At 44.6% G+C, this 16,630-nt stretch overlaps 1 protein-coding gene across 2 annotated transcripts in view; it reads left to right on the top strand.

Moving 5' to 3' along the window:
- Positions 1-1,695: 1,695 nt before the first annotated feature.
- The window catches only part of LOC147623647 (sphingoid long-chain bases kinase 1-like), a 61,269-nt gene continuing 46,334 nt past the window's right edge, over positions 1,696-16,630 (top strand). Inside the window, exons 1-4 of one of the 2 annotated variants that reach the window (XM_086820234.1) lie at positions 1,696-2,070; positions 4,097-4,561; positions 5,674-6,033; positions 6,297-6,390. In XM_086820234.1, the coding sequence (XP_086676360.1) occupies positions 4,190-4,561; positions 5,674-6,033; positions 6,297-6,390 (826 nt within the window). In that variant the 5' untranslated portion in view covers positions 1,696-2,070; positions 4,097-4,189. The remainder of the gene's footprint in view (positions 2,071-4,096; positions 4,562-5,673; positions 6,034-6,296; positions 6,391-16,630) is intronic. The other variant, XM_086820235.1, reaches the window with a different exon arrangement.

Below are 16,630 nucleotides of genomic sequence, written 5' to 3'. Positions count from 1 at the left end.
AAAACATGGTTCACTCATTGTTTTTCAAGGTTGGTTTATTGAGATGAGAGGTTTTCTATCTCCCATATAGTATTGTGCATAAAAAGCGTGCGTGTACTTGCCTTGGATTATGACAAGAAGGCGAGTGGATTGCTTTTTTAGTAGCACACATAGGTGGAATATGAACAACAAGGTACAAACACGATGGAGGACTAGGTAATAGAAGCGGATTTATAAGAGCTTATTCCTAGTGTTGGGTCATTGGTGCATGTGCAATATCAAATTTGATATTTTATTGAGAGAGATAGATAGATAGAGAGAGAGAGAGAGAGAGAGAGAGAGAGAGAGAGAGAGAGAGAGAGAGAGAGAGAGAGAGAGAGCCACAAGCAAAGGTCATTGTCCTTATAGATCATGTGATAAAACATAACATGATTTAGACTCCAATTCTTAGGTTTTAGAGTGGATGAAAATGAAGCTCATGTGTTTGCCATGAAAACACCCATCCCCCCCCCCTCGACGGTGCTTCCCCGATGAAAATCATGAAATCCTATTACTTCTTCTCTTTTTTCCTCTTTTGATATGTCTGTGTGTGTGCCCCCCCCCACACATGTGCATGCATAAACACAAGCAGGCACACACACACACACACACACACACACACACACATGCACGCACGCACACACAAATGCATGCATGCATTCACATGCACATGTATACACACATATATGCATTCACGCATATGTGCACACAAATGCATACATGCATACACATGTGTGCGTACACACACACACACACAAAGAAGAGCAAAGTAAAATAGGTGGGCATATACAAGTGGGTATGCAAAGCTCATGCAGAGTGAGGTAAGCTTCCATTGTTGTGCATGCATACATGTGTGTGTGTGTGTGTGTGTGTGTGTGTGTGAAGGGGGGGGGTGTCGGGCGGTGGTTGTCTAGATTGGGACACCCAAAGAACAATGACAATATGTGTGCCATCATAAGGAAATGGTAAGCCTTTAGAAGAAGAAGTTTCAACCATGAGTGAGACACCTAATGCTAGTTGAAAGACTTAAGGTTTCAATGTGAATGCATGGTTGAGTGCCTTTATCCTCGTCTTTCCTCCTAAGGTTGTTGGCCATATGCCATGCAAGAAGCTCTTCCCTTCTTGGGTAAATAAAACCCCTCAAACTATGCAAATTTTAGAAAGGAGAATGGAAGAGTGTAAGATGAAAGATGTTGTTAAATAAAGAAACGGATGTCCACTAATATCAATGAAGTAGAATAGAAGAGTGTAATTGAAAATCCAAATTGCTAGGTGGGGTGTGCATGGATTTTTTTAATTTGGGGTAGAATAGAAAGAGGTAAATTGGGAGGCAAGGAAACAATATGCAAAAAATGAAGACATTTAAATGGTAAAACAAGCTCAACATGTGCCAAGTGGGCCCACACACTATACCCTCAACATCTTGCAAATATTAACAATTTACACAATTTAAAAAGCTTCAAAATTCAAGGTATTTTAGGCCCAAAAAAGCTGCAAGTATCTAGAAAAGTTGAAACTAGTGTGTGTGTGTGTGTGTGTGTGTGTGTGTGTGTGTGACTATGTAATTATATATAATTATTTAGAAGGCAGGCCAAAAAGAGAATAAATAATAAATACTAGAATTGGTGTAAGGTCATTGTCTTCATTTGCAAGACTCTTCACAGATGCTTTTTTCCCACTGTTGGGTGGGTTTGATTTCTTGGTGCTTTTTCATCCCCCTTTTTCATTTTTTCCCCACTTTTCATTTTCATCATCATCATCATCATCATCACCACCACCATCATCATTAGCTGGATCTACCTAATACCTTCTTCATCACCACAGCCAGCTTTCTCTGCATAGCTCTAAAATACCCCCTTCAATCATTACATCAAGCCCCACCCGATTCGCAGATCAAACTTTTCTCTCTATTTCTCAATTTGGGCACTTCCGGTTGATGATTTGTTGCAGAGCTTTCATGGATTCTGCCATGACCCGTCGAGAGTTCACTCTCTGCTCCAGGCGAAGAAGATGAATGCAGAAACAGCTGCAACAGACCTAGGATCCCATCAAGTAAGTTTATCAGTTTTGCTCATAATTATGCACAGATGATCAATGTACAGTGGAACCGTAACGCAACAGAAGGGCTAGTTCGCGTTTAAGACCTTGCCGGTCTTTAGGGTTTGCTTAGAAATAAGCTGTTGCAAGTGCTGCGTTTACACATGCCTTCTTGAAGTTCATCAAATTTTAAACCTATGTTAATGTATGCCAATTGCACTGATTAATTAGCTCATTAACATTTATCATGATCTCAGCCTTCATATTAACCCTATGCTAATTGCGTTGGCTAATTTGTTCATTAACATGCCACTTTAATGCATGTGTCAGTCCGATCCCGAAACACATCAAAACACACTTGCCCAAGTGCATCAAAACACACATGCCACAATGCTGAAAAACAGCAAACGCACAGGCTTTGATAACCCATTAGTTGAAAATGGTTGAATTTATGGGCTTTGACTATATATGTTGAGATTTGATGACCCATCAGTCGAGTCTGTTGAATTCTTTCTTTATCTTTGCACTCTATTGTGTATAAAGAACTCTACTCACACACATGTATTGCAATTGAAGCCTTAAAACCCATAATGGCAAGGATCACCTTACTGTCAAAGCATACCCCATTGGCTACATTTTTGCTCATATTTTGGGCCCCATCTAAGTGCCTGCCTTCAAATCAACAAGCCAGGCATGTCACGGGCTTTGATGTGATCAATCTAGAGTAGATTATAGGTCTGGCGACATGTCTACGCCCAATTTGGAGTCAAGAATTTGATGGAAGCTTTCTCCCACATTAAAAACATGGGTCACAAGCCAAATTTTTTAGTAACTGAAAACAACTAAAAGTCCAACATACACAATGTCACAGCTGCCTAAATTGCAGACAGTGTCAGACTGCCTGTAAAAGCTACCTAATCACATGCTCCATGCTCTTTTTTTCCCCAATGGATATTTAAACCCTAGGCCTCAATTTCACAAAAGGGTGCGTCTCTTGCAAGAGGACATAGAGTTTATGCCAACCAGACAAAATTGCAACAGAGTGCTGATGGAGCCAATTCAATGTGCCATCCACATACAGCATGAAGGTTGGAGAGGTGCATTTGTCATGTTTGATGGCATTCAAAGCATCTGGTTGGCAACCAAATGTGCCATCTGCCTGCAACACGCTTCAAACCATGTAACTCCCTCTTAACAAAAAGAGTTGAGCTCAAACCTGTCCTAAGTTTTGATGGATTTCTTGGTGCAAACTGCTGCATGAGCTTTATACTTATCCATTTCTTGCTAAAATTTTCTTTCAGCAGTGCTTGTTGTTCATCCTGCATTTGTCTTTTACCCCACTACAGGATGGCAGGGCAGATGGTGGTGGGACAGAATCTGGCAGGATGGTCGCTAGATATTTGCACGGGCACCTGACAGCGGTGCAATTGGGCTGGTCCCAATGAGCAGCAGGCTGCAGCCAACCAGTGATGACCAGTAAATTACCCCCTGCAGCTATCCTCTCTCAGTAGGGCATCTTGGGCAGTTATATAATAATCTCTCCTGCTCATGTTCTGTCCCTTCCCCTAAGTTGGTTTCTGTTTTAGATAGAGCAGACAGTGCTTGTATTCCAGCAGTAGACAGTACGACAGGTCTTCTGCAAGTTGCAACTGCAAATGGCCTCCTATGCTATTTCTCGCAATTCTCTTGAATGTTTGAGTACAAATGGCCTCCTTTGCTATTTCTCGCAATTCTCTTGTATATTTGAGTGCAAGATGTCCTACAGTTGGTATCACAGCTTAGGTTTGGTGAGGTTCAGTTTTTGTGCTGTTGGGTTCTTGCTGTCAAAGCTGAGATCTAGTCTCGTACTAGCAAAAACATACTTTCGGTTCAAGAGAGATTCCTACCTGCGATTTGTGTGTGTGTGTGAGAGAGAGAGAGAGAGAGAGAGAGAGAGAGAGAGAGAGAGAGAGAGTGGCCTTGCTAGTTCTGCAAATGCAAATCATAACACATGGACCTTGATTCCTTGACATAGATTTCTGCTAACTCATGTTTCTGGCAGATGCTTGTGCAGAAGTCAGTGGAGTGAAGCCCAAAGAAGATTAATAGGTTGGGCTGTTTGGTGTACTCGGGGCTGTTTCACATAGTTCTTGCAATGTCAAACAACCTTCACGAAGTACAAAAGGAAACCATCAGAAAAACTACTCTATGCTGTGGGATTGCCAATAAGAATGCGTCTCCTGCACTCAAAAAATCCAAATGCCCATGGAGATTGAGGCGCTCAAAAGGAGCTGACCCGAGTGGGGTGAATGGATTTTCCGAGTCACAAAATGGTCATGATCATCATAAGATCGAAGTCAATAATGAGAACTTAGATTTGCTAGGAAAAGTTATCATCAGTGGCCGGCTTGCTCCGGACAAGAAGACGCCCAAGGAAAATGTGGAAAGGGTTGATGTTGCAGCCAAGCTCACGACACAAGAGTTTGCCTGTGCGGCCACGTCTTTGAAATTGGAAGATGTTGTGGCGGTGAGTTATATAATTGTGTTTTCTTGTAGAAGGTTGCGTGCGTGCGTGCGTGCGTGCGTGCGCGTGTGTGTGTGTGAGAGAGAGAGAGAGAGAGGTTAAGCGTCTACTAAAGACCCAATGGGCCTATGAGACCAAAGTGATACAATAATGTCCATGGCATATCTCATCATGGAATGGAAAATAAAACAGAAAGAAAACATAAACATAGCTATCTCACTTGGGTGATACAAAACTGTCCATGGAAACTCATCATGGAAATACTAAGAACATAGAAACATGAGAGCAGCATCAGCTCCGAGTAGATGGTATACTACTCTCCAAAATATCAAGCATGGGGCTAATGAGTATGGCTGAGAGGGGCAGAGGCTTGTTCTGAGGTAACTCCTCTCGGGCGAGGTAGGTCCGGAGCAACTCGTGGAGGGTCCACAAGATCAGGTATATCAGTGTCCACCTCCTGGGTCCGGAAGAAACTGTGTGAGAGAGAGAGAGAGAGAGAGAGAGAGAGAGAGAAATGAAATGTTATATTAACGTCTTCAAAAGGCCAAAGTGACCTATGAGACCAAAGTTACAACCATATGACATTTGATACACTATCTGGAAAAGAAAAGAAAGGACTGAAGGTAAGTATCTAGCCCTACAATACATCAATAGGGAGCATCCGGAAGCAGCAACTAGGGAGAGAAGACCCAATGGGCCAGTGAGACCAAAGTGATACAATAATGTCCATGGCATATCTCATCATACAAAACATAGCTATCTCACGAGAGAGAGAGAGAGAGAGAGAGAGAGAGAGAGAGAGAGAGAGATTATATTAACGTCTACTAGAGACCCAAAGGGTCTATGAGACCAAAAAGATGTTACATGTAATCCATGTGTAAACTGGATGTTAAAACTTCATGTAGGTCCCTGTGCATACAATGTAGGAAGTAGGAACAAAAAACTCATGTGTCTTGGATGGAGCATAGGGCCATGATATCCACAATCTGTGGTGGTGCCTCCTTGTGGAAGAAGAATATCTCGAATCTGGAGCTGATGGTTGGAGGCCCCGTGAGAGAGAGAGAGAGAGAGAGAGAGAGAGAGAGAGAGAGAGAGATGCATAGACTGTTTTGCAGGTTTCATACAGTGATGGTACTCGTCGATTTACCGTGCATTCCTTTCCCTTCTTGAAGTCAAGGTGGCCGTGCACAACAAGATGCCGCAAACGGAAGGATGTCCATTTTTTGGCCCCGAATCCAGAGGAGGCTTTAAAGTGGATTTGTGCTTTTGAATCTCAAAGATGTTTTGTCAACCATTCACCACACCCTCTACCACTGGTGAAACGGCAATGTTCGAGAATTGATGCACGGGATTCACCACCAGATGTTGTGCCGTGCTGTCAGACTGGACGCGTCATGCTTGTCATCCTCAATCCTCGGTCTGGACGTGGCCGTGCCCGCAAAATTTATGACTCAAAAGTGGAACCGATATTGAAGGTATGTTGTCTTTATGCACCTTTTGGCTGCATCAATCTTTCATGCTGTCAATGCTAAATGACAAGGTTTAAAGGGATTATGAGGTGCCCACTGCCTGTGTCCAAGTCACAGTATGGAACCCATCATACTTCTCACACCCATAGCTTGCTCTCAGAGACTGACTGTGATGTTCGGTTGGGGTTGGTTGTTTTGCTGACACCATACGCCCCTGAACAGTCCAAGTTTAATGTTTTGATTTGGAAATCATCCTTTTTTTTGTACAGCTGGCAGGATTCAAGCTAAATGTGGTAGAAACTAATGGTCCCCACCATGCTCAGAAGCTGGCCGCTAATGTAGATCTTTCAACTTGTCTAAATGGTATATTTTCAAAAGCAATCATGGTCTTGCAAATTGTTTATAGCCTAGTAAGTAATGCTATGTTGCTAAAGTACTTTTGTTCTTTTGAGTGTGTCAAAGAAAGTGCTTGTGGGGTACATTTTTGGGAAACAATGATAAAGAAGCATGAACAAAGAGTTGCGTATGAGGTCACACGAGCTCTGGATGAATGTAACTGAAGCAAGGGGCTTGCACACCAGACTATTAATGCGATTAAACACTTTTTGATGGTCACAGCCACGTTCCACCAAAAACTTGAAAAGAGTGCACATGGACACCACACTGGGGCGGAATGGGCTGACCCCCCCTTGGAATTGTACATTATCAAGGAGTATTTCAACTACCAGGGCTCGAAGATATATATACAACGGGGTTTTAACACATGCCGAAACTCATGAATAGTAATGATACGAAAAATATAATAATATATAAAAAATAACTTCCACCTGCTGTGGGTACTAATCTTTCCCACTCATCACAGATCTTTGAATAAACAATTGCAAGTACACATGTACCTCAGACTCTCATGCAGCCAACAGCAAAAAAGAGGGTGCCCAACAGCCAGTACGGGTGCTCAATAGCCAATAAGAATGCTTCAGTATCCAATGGCACAAACCTTTAAGCAGGTACAATAGGCAATTAATCAGCAGATTCAGGGTGGTCCAAGTATGAATGGCGGTACAACTGGTATAATAGAGTGGACAACAGATACAGTAGACAGCCACAGAGCTGTACGGCAGTTTTAGGCAGGCACCAGCTGTGTATGGACTGCATGGCCTTTTTTGCATTAAATGCAGCAAAAATTGGCATATTCCCCACAAATTTAGAGACTAGCTGAGGGCATAGTTTGTGAGTAGTTCTCAACTGTGCCCATTTTTGGGAAACACCATGGCACAAATTTAGAGGCTTTTTGAGGGCACAAATTCTCAATTGTGCCCATTTTTGGCACAGTTGGAAAATACCATGGCACAACTAATTGACACATTTTTGGCACTATTAACCGTGGGAAAAGGTTGTAAGGCAAAGGCTATCATCATCACCAAATTTTGGGACTTCTTGAATACGCAAAATTGCCCATCATGCTGCATATCATTGGAAAGGTCTTGAAGAGTAGATTCAAAATGTCCAAACTCTTCTCACTTCTAAGTTGATTTATAAAAATTTCACCATGCGCCCATTTTTAGAGAGAGAGAGAAGGTGTAGCAATCCTTAAAGGGACCAATTTGAGTTTGAATTTTCCTTAATGACTAGCCATACATTGTTACTTAGGGGTTCGATTCCCCTTGGGCTCAAGCTCGCTTTGTCTCTCTGAAGTAGTGTGATATAGGTTCCTCACTGTGAACTATGTACTTGATTGACTTAATTGTATAAAGTCAATCTATACCGTTGTGGTCAAGGCTTTGTAAGGTCCACATACCTAGAAACCCTATCAGGGTTGGAGTTACTTGCATCAAGTCCTGTTGATGACGATCATGATGGAATTGGGCTGGCGACTCTCCTCTTTGTAACTTGAATGGGCTGGCACAGGTTTCTCCAAAACATTGGACCATTAATGCAATTAAACACTTAAATTGGCCATAGCCTTAAACATATGTCACTTAATTTCACAAAATTGTAAAAGAGAGATGTGCATATCTAACACCACATAGAGGCTGTCCCCTCCTTGGAGTATTTTGTTACCCAAGGAGAAAAATATCATGTACAAGCTTTGGGGGAGCACATGCTCCAGGTTTATCCACATGCAACCATGAATGATTCATACACGGGCTGTCATCAAAAAGCCCCATGAAAATGCCAAGAATATGCATATTCCCTGTGCATGCAGACCAAACATAGCTTATCCAATAGTCCACATAACTGTCCATACTGAATCATAAGTCCATAAGACTGTCCATAAGCCCATATGGCTGAATCATAGGCCCATAAAGTTGTCCATGAAACCATATGGCTGAGATGCAATACCCCATGGCAATAACAAGTGCCCAATGGCTCAAATATATGCCGAGTTGCTGTAGCAAGTGCCCAATGGCTGTCCATATATAACCAAAGCGGTGGTAGAGAGCCATAACCTTAGAGTAGAGAACCACCAAGAATAGAGAAGAGTTGCCAACATGGTAGAGGCTAGTTTGCAGCAGTAGAGCGTGCTCAAATGAAGAGAGAGGGCTCCAATTTATAGATTTGGGGCTCTCATGAGCTAGACTGGCAAGTAAAAGCTATAATGACAAGTGGATGGAGAGCTGAGGTGACAAGTGTGAGGCCAATTGTCTCACTTTGATCCACTATTGTGCCACATGTTCCAATTCAAGAGATGGTCTCTCCCGTAAACTCTCTAAAAAAATATCTCAACTTGTAGGCGTTCTGTCGAAGGTGCTCTAGCAAATCTCCCCATTTCCTTAGCTTATGGATGTAATGACACGAACATAATTTCCATTGGGGATTGTCCAAAAATAGTAACCCTCCTAGATTTTAGAAGTGTGTTCCTTGTATTCCACCTTATATGAGCACCATTTAGAACCATGTTTTAATACTAGATCTCTCCCAAATCCTTGGGAGCTCGCCATAAATGCTTTCCACTTAGACACTTGAGCTCCAATGCCCATTTTTGTGTCCAAGAACCATAGACCAAGCTTCAGGCACTATATCTTTTGTATTGGATAATTCCCCATTCCCAAAGCTTGTACTTTCCAAAAATTTAAATTTTAGACTTTCTAGTGTCCACCAAACCCCCCCTTTTTTTCCCCCGGAAAAGAGACTTATATGAAGTATGAAAATATCACACTTGATCTTGCAAATGCACTGGGTATCATAAACCAAAGTGTCCTTCATGGCCTCAGTGCATCTAGCCTTCCACATGTCCTGAAGAAGACACCGCTGACCCACTTCATGGGTAATGCGCATGATCATATCTCTTTCGTTCCCTTCAAACCTGATTTACGGGCTTGACTGTGTCAACCAAACAATAGCACTAGACCTCTTTCACGTTCGGGCTGTTGACACTCTAAGCCATAGATCCTGTTTCGGAACCACCCTTGAGCTTGAGGTCCAAATTGTTGTAAGTCAACCAAGTCATGATGGCACGTCTTGGCGTCATGTACCTACTACCACCAGATAGCCTGTGTGCTTGCAGCTACTTGTCACATGCATCCCGGCGCTCGCACTTGGATGCCCCATGGACATATCTCTATAGTATAGGTGCAAGGCCTGTTGTGGTTACTTGGTCTCTTGTGAGTCCTTGTCCGGGGACGAGTCATGACAGCCAAGGATCCACTATAAAGCATTATGGTCAGGTGTACAAGTTCCGTACATGGTCATGGTTAGGTGTGCATGTCCTGCACGTCGTTGTAGCCCTCCGAATGATATAGAGGTGTTCCCGGCGCTTATTAGGGTTGCAACTAGGTGTATGGGCATCGGAGGCAATGTCCAGGGGAGCACGGTGAGTGTGGACCTGTGTATGCATGGTAACCAGCAACACCAACTAGTGGATTTAGACTAGTTTTGGCATGAGGACAACTGGTGGTACTTTGGGCAGCCGAAAGGGTAGTTCCTATTTGGCTTGGACACACGAATCCAAAGGGATGTGCATATGTTTGAGCCGATGACCTTCGAATGGCACTAGCGCTTGCGCAAAGTGCTGACAATGTCACTCACCTGGCTTTGCAGCTGTGCAAATCTAAGGAGGACAAGAAAGAGCAGTTCCTATTTGGCTTGGACACACAAATCCAAAGGGATGTGCATATGTTTGAGCCAACTACCTTCGAATGGGCACTAGCGCTTGTGCAAAGTGCTGAAATGAAGCACAATGGTGAAAAGCCCAAGACTACACAACTCTAGCAGCGCAAGGCATCTAATGCGGGCGACAAGGGTGAGAACCAATGGGGATCATCCCCAAGACATAGTGTTGTGGTCTCTGGCTCCAAGAACTCGGACGTTGTGCCGAGACTCAATCCAATCCAGTAAGCCAAGGCAGGCAAGACCGGTGGTAAGTTCAACCAGGCTCAAAGAGTGATGCTTCTATTGTCACACAATAGGGCATACTTCAAAGGCTTGTCCAAAAAAAACCCCCTGCCTAGACCACAACACCCGCCTCTACCCCCCCCCCCCCCCTGGCGTTCTTCAACTGCCAGTTCCATGGTTGGCACCATTGTTAGTTGGGAGCTTGAAGATAAAAGAAGGGTGCTCATGACTAGAGTATTAGCACAAGAAGTTTCTCAACACTTTTGGCTATGTAGGTGGCCAACGGGTCGTTGTCTTGTTTGAGAGCGGCGGCTGTAGGATGTTTGCGCGCAACCATTCCCTTATATTCCACCACCACATGAAGATGTAGAAGACATGCTAAGGTTGATGTTTTTGTGTGGATTACTGCTCTCTCAATAAGCTACAATACAGTTTAAGTTTTCAATGCCTCGGATTGATTATATCTTAGAGAGGCTGAACAGAGCAAAGATTTTCTTGAAACTTGACCTAAAGAGTGGTTACCATCAAGTACAGATAGGTAGTGGGGGACATTCCTAAAACAACATTCCGTACTGAACGGGCCCATTATGAGTTTGTGGTCATGCCCTTCGGGTTTGCAAATGCTCTGGCAACATTTAACCACGTGATGATGCATGTCTATAGAGACTTGATATGCAAGTGTGTCTTCATCTTTTTGGATGATATACTTGTATTCACGCCTATGGTAGAGTAGCACAACATTGATGTCGAAAAAATGACGAAGTTGCTTGAAAGTAATGAGCTTTTTATCAATGAAAAGAAATTGGAGTTCTATTTGGTGGAGGTTCACTACTTTGGTTTGGCTACATCATTAGCTCAGAGGGCATCTGATTAGATCCCATCGTAGTAGTCCGAAATACTCAATTGGGAGATCGCGGCTCAGCACATGACGTGTAGTTGTCTGTGGAAATTTTCCAAGCATATTCCACTCACATTGACAGGTTCTTTGACCTCTCTGTAGCTCTCACATATTTTCTCGAGTATGTCAAGACCCGTAGGCAATGCATCCAGATGACTCAGGGTGGACTGCAAGCTTTCAAGGACCTCAAGATTGCTTTATCCAAGGCTCCTTGTTTACTGCTTGCCTCGTGGGATGATCCAATTCAGGTTATCAAGGATGCAAGTAACATCGCCATAGGAGCTCCTTTACAACAGAATGGTCATCTAGTTGCTTACATGTCTCGTAAGCTGAATTCTATAGAGCAGAATTACTCGGTCTATGATCGGGAACTCCTTGGCCCACTCTAAACATTTTCTTATGGGCACGAATTTGAGATTCGCACTAATTATTAGGCTTTGTGCTAGCTTCAGAGGATTCGAAGTGCGTAGTGGAGTGATGGATAACATCGCTGGAGTAGATCTTCGAGCAATATGGTGGCATCCAGTTCATAGGCCAACCCAATGGCGGATAAACTTAGCTCCTTGACTAGCACACACACACACATGGAACTTGTTGGTACAGTGAGAGAGATGATGAAGCAACCATACGTGGATTCCGAGGAATTTGGAACACAGCAATAACAAGCATTGGACGCCACAGGACTCCGCCATTTCTTGATACGTGATGGTTCGCTTTTTTACAAAAGTTGGCGTTGTGTCTTGAAGAAGTTTCGAGTAGCTCTTCTCCATGACGCCCATGATGCCATCACAAGCGTTCGTAGGGACATGCACTCCACGTTGGAGAAGTTAGAGCGGCAGTTTTACTGGCCTAGGATGAGGCGGGACGTGTTCACGTATGTGTAACTTTGTCCAATTTGTCAAAATCTCATGGGAAGAAAGCATGGTTGTTACAAACCATCTTTAATTCTCGATGGGCCTGGACATGTATGGATTTCATGACAAATTTGCCTCCTAGTCAAGGTAAGTGTAACACGCAGTCTCTCATGATAGTTGATTGTTTTAGCAAATTTGTTATGTTGATTCCTTGCAGGGTGCCGAGGATGTTACCAAACTTTTTATTCAGCATTGGTACCCGATCGGTGGGTACCCGATCGGTGGGTACCCAATCGGTGGCATACTTAAGGACCATAGTATCAGACCGTGCCAAGTTCACAAGTCATTGCATTGGGAGCTTTTGGAAGACCGTTCCAGTCATGATTGACGAGGATACGCGAAGCAAACCAAATTCTCGGACGGGGAATGGGTATATCTAAGATTATGAAGCACATGTTGAAACAGGTGGGTAAGCGATGTCCAAAGTTATCGTTTGGAGCTTTGCACCTTTTCCCATCATCAAGAAGATCAATGAGGTGTCCATGAAGCTGAAGTTACCTTCCAGTTGGATTATGCATGATGTGTTTCATATCAATTGGCTACAGCACTATGTGGGACCTCTTCCTTGAGATGTACAAGATAAATCTGAACCCGTTATCATCGACGAAGCTGAAGTGATGGTTCCAGAACCGATTCTTTTGCACCGTTTCAAGTATGGCTTTGGCCGTCAAGAGTGTCAGTTGCTTATGAAGTTTCAGAATCGAGGGACGCACAAAGCGGTATGGCTTGACACAAGTTTCTTTGAAGACTATCTATCTTTATTGACAGACTATTTGGAGGCTATGCAGCTTCCGTCAAGTTAGAAGAAGGGGATACATGTGCAACTCGCATTCGGATGCAACATGGACATATTTGTATAGGACATGTGCAAGGCCTATGGTGGTTACTTGGTCTCTTGTGAACCCTTGTCCCCATGGTCAACTGAACAAGTTCCGTACAAGGTCACGGTTGTCAAATCCCCATAGGATCATCCCGTAGAACACTCCTGATACAAGACTTGAAACGTGCAAACAAGCCAAACAAACGTGAAGGGGGTGCAAGCCTGACTCACCTCCCAACCTTGACAGCCGTGGGCAAGCCCACAAGTCTTGGCTGTCCCCACCGAGCCATGAGCTGAGCTAACTAGATGGACGTACCGACCAATCTCTACCTCGTGACGTTCCATACCGCCACGAAGCTACCCTCGCGGGCCTCGAGACTGTTGCCGGCCTCGACTGCCTAAAGCAGGTGCACGTCTGCACTAGATCCAGGCTCCTGACCATAGAGCTCTCACAAAGACACGTGTAACTCTCTGAACTAATGACTAACCTTGGCCACCCTTTTATAGGCTCTTGGCCGGTCATCAGGCGTCCACACTTGGGCGCCCACCTGTCCATACTTGGGTGCCCGCCTGTTAGTCTATCCCTAACTCAGCTTGCCAATCAGCCTGCCTAGCTCCAAGCTTCCCCAAACCTCGAAGCTAGTCTTGTGTGCGTGTAGCACACGGTAGATACACACTGTGCACACCCCTTCCTCTAAGAGCTCACTAAAAAGCCAGGGTAGTTCCTCTTAAGGGTAGTCAATGTCTCCCATGTAGTGTCCTCAACACGATTCTTCCACTTGATCTTGTATTCCGTGATAAGAGTATTACACAATCGTCTTTCACGAAATCCAAGAATCTTTTCCGGTTCATGTGGAACAAATGTCATGTCCTCGACATCTATGATTTCTTGAGGAGTAACTAACTGCTCTGATACCACTGTTAAATCCCCATAGGATCACCCCGTAGAACGCTCCTGATACAAGACTCGAAACCTGCAAACAAACCAAATAAACGTGAAGGGGGTGCAGGCCTGACTCACCTCCCAACCTTGACAGCCGTGGGCAAGTCCACAAGTCTTGGCTGTCCCCACCGAGCCACGAGCTGAGCTAACTAGATGGACGTACCGACCAGTCTCTACCTCCTGACGTCCCATACCGCCACGAAGCTACCCTCGCGGGCCTCGAGACTGCTGCCGGCCTCGGCTGTATAAAGAAGGTGCATGTCTGCACTAGATCTAGGCTCCTAACCATAGAGCTCTCACAAAGACACGCAAGACTCTATGAACTAATGACTAACCTTGGCCATCCTTTTATAGGCTCTTGGCCGGTCATCGGGCGTCCACACTTGGGCGCCCGCCCATTCATAGTGTTGGAAGGTTGGCGATTTCGAGCGTGTGATCTATGGCTAGAAGGTGCCTTGGATTATCCCATAAGTGGAAGCATGGGAAGTTGAAGAGCCATATATAGGCTAGAGTGGCACCTTGTCATAATCATCTCCTCCGGCCGGTGTTTTGGGAGGCAGCTCACCAGGAGATGGGAGCCCGGTGGAGGGATGTTGCAGTGCCCGTTGGGGGTGTTCGTAGAGCTCAATAGTGATGCATCTCCTATGTGCGTTAGTCTTCCCGCTGCGCATTCTGACACATACTTGGATGCCCGCCTGTTAGTCTATCCCTAACTCAGCTCTCCAATCAGCTTGCCTAGCTCCAAGCTTCCCCAAACCTCGAAACTAGTCTTGTGTGCGTGTAGCACACGGTAGATACACACTGTGCACATGACAACAGTCAAGTGTGCATGTCGTGCACATGATTTCAATGCATGTCCCACACGTCTTTGTAACCCTCTGGAATGATGTAGAGGTGTTCCACGCACTTATTAGGCTTGGAGCCGTGTGTACGGGCAAGCACCGGTCTCAATATCGAGGAGCACAGTGTGTGTGAACCCAAACAGGTCACACTCTACCACGTACTTTGCCTAGAAAGTGGTTGCAAGTATGTCCATGTGGCATTCACATGAGTGATGCATGTGACTGTAGGTGCAACCCTTGGTTAACACTGGCATGAGCCTAGTTCGGGGTGAATCATGTAGGAGACAAACAAGAGTAAGCCTATCCTTGAATTCTCGTATTCTACTGGAGCATCTACACAAGTTTACTTGTCCTTGCCTGGACTCCTTTAATAGACCTTTGCTATTGGAATCAAAGAATTTTGTAAGGAACACTTGCTTACAAGTGCAAACTGAAATGTAACGAGTCTTTCCAAGACAACCCTAGCACCGAGTCACTATACAGTTTAGCCCTCATGCCAAACTTTTTGTGTTAGTGTTTGCTAGCTGTCACTAGTTGATCGCGTGTTACTAAGTTGCTGGTAACTCCTAATGCGTGTAAAAACACCAAATCTTGATCACAAGATTCCCTTTCTGTCACGTGCACACCTGTGCCATGGCTAATCCTTTCCATGAACATCATTAATCCCTGATTAATCATCAATTAAAGTCAGCATTTAAGTCATCAGTAGTAGCATAAGCATCATCAGCACATCATCAGCATCATCAGCATCAGTAGCATCAACACCATCAACTTCAGCAGCAGCATCATTATTAAGGAGGGTTGGGACCCTGTTGGCAACCTTCTCAGGCACCCAGCCAGCAGTCGGCAGCTTTCTAGGGAACCCAGGCAGTGTTGGCCACGCATCTGTGTGAAGGGCAGTACAAGTGAAGAGGCACTTCTCCAATGTAGGGTTGTGACTCTTAGATGAATTGTTGTGTCTTTTAAATGAATAGTTTTACCTCTTGGATGAGACATGTCCTTTCATAGTAACTCTTGTAAAAAGTTGTGTCCTTTCAAGACACCCTTTCACTAATATTTTTTTTTCCTGGGAAAAAGATCCTTCTATTAGTTAATGAAAAACAGCCACAAAGGGCTAAATACAACCACGAAGGACTAGATACAAACTTGCCACATGTACAGGGTGGGGATGGTGTAATTTAAAGAGGGGAAGAGACACTTCTCTGACTGGTCGCTCTATGAGGAGAAGGCTATCTCATACAGGGGGAGGGGGGGAGGGGGACAACCACACAGGTGGTCTGTAATGTCAAGTGGGGTCACCACCTCTATCAATGAGAAAAGAGCCAGGCCATCAGAGCCTCAAAAAAGCTTCCTGCCGATTCTAAATGCGAATAGAGCCACTCTGCACTTCCTCCCTTGACCGCAGAGGGTATGTATGGTGTCGAGCCAAATGCTCTTGATAGACTCTACAGGCGGAGTATGCGTACCCTCGATGGCTTCGCTGCTTCTAGCTCGCCAAATGTGCTAGGCTGCAATGCTACTGCAAATCTCCCATCTCTGACACGAGCTTGGTCACCAGTGGTCTATAGGTGGGGCTGTGACTGGTACTGCCGAAATGTGGAGGTGAGAGACCTAAGGGCTAACCCTCCACCATCCTCCTCTTAAGCCCTGACCACCTCAACCTCTGTGGCCCAAGTGACATTGCCCCATGTAATGATCTGGGTCGAGGCCCTGTCCATCGTGAATATGTAGAGAATCCGCCACCAAACCTGTTGAGCCTTTGAGTAGTCCCAAAGACAATGTTGCTGAGACTCCTGAGGGTGGTCGCACCTCGAGCAAGCTGTTGGCTGACCTCCAACTGCCAGCCAAGTG

Source organism: Cibotium barometz, chromosome 26 (genome assembly GCF_041138505.1).
Source record: "Cibotium barometz isolate CiBa-2024 chromosome 26, ASM4113850v1, whole genome shotgun sequence".
Lineage (NCBI taxonomy): Eukaryota > Viridiplantae > Streptophyta > Polypodiopsida > Cyatheales > Cibotiaceae > Cibotium > Cibotium barometz.
The sequence above is the reverse complement of the archived record's forward strand: the minus strand, read 5'-3'. Positions and strand labels throughout refer to the sequence as shown.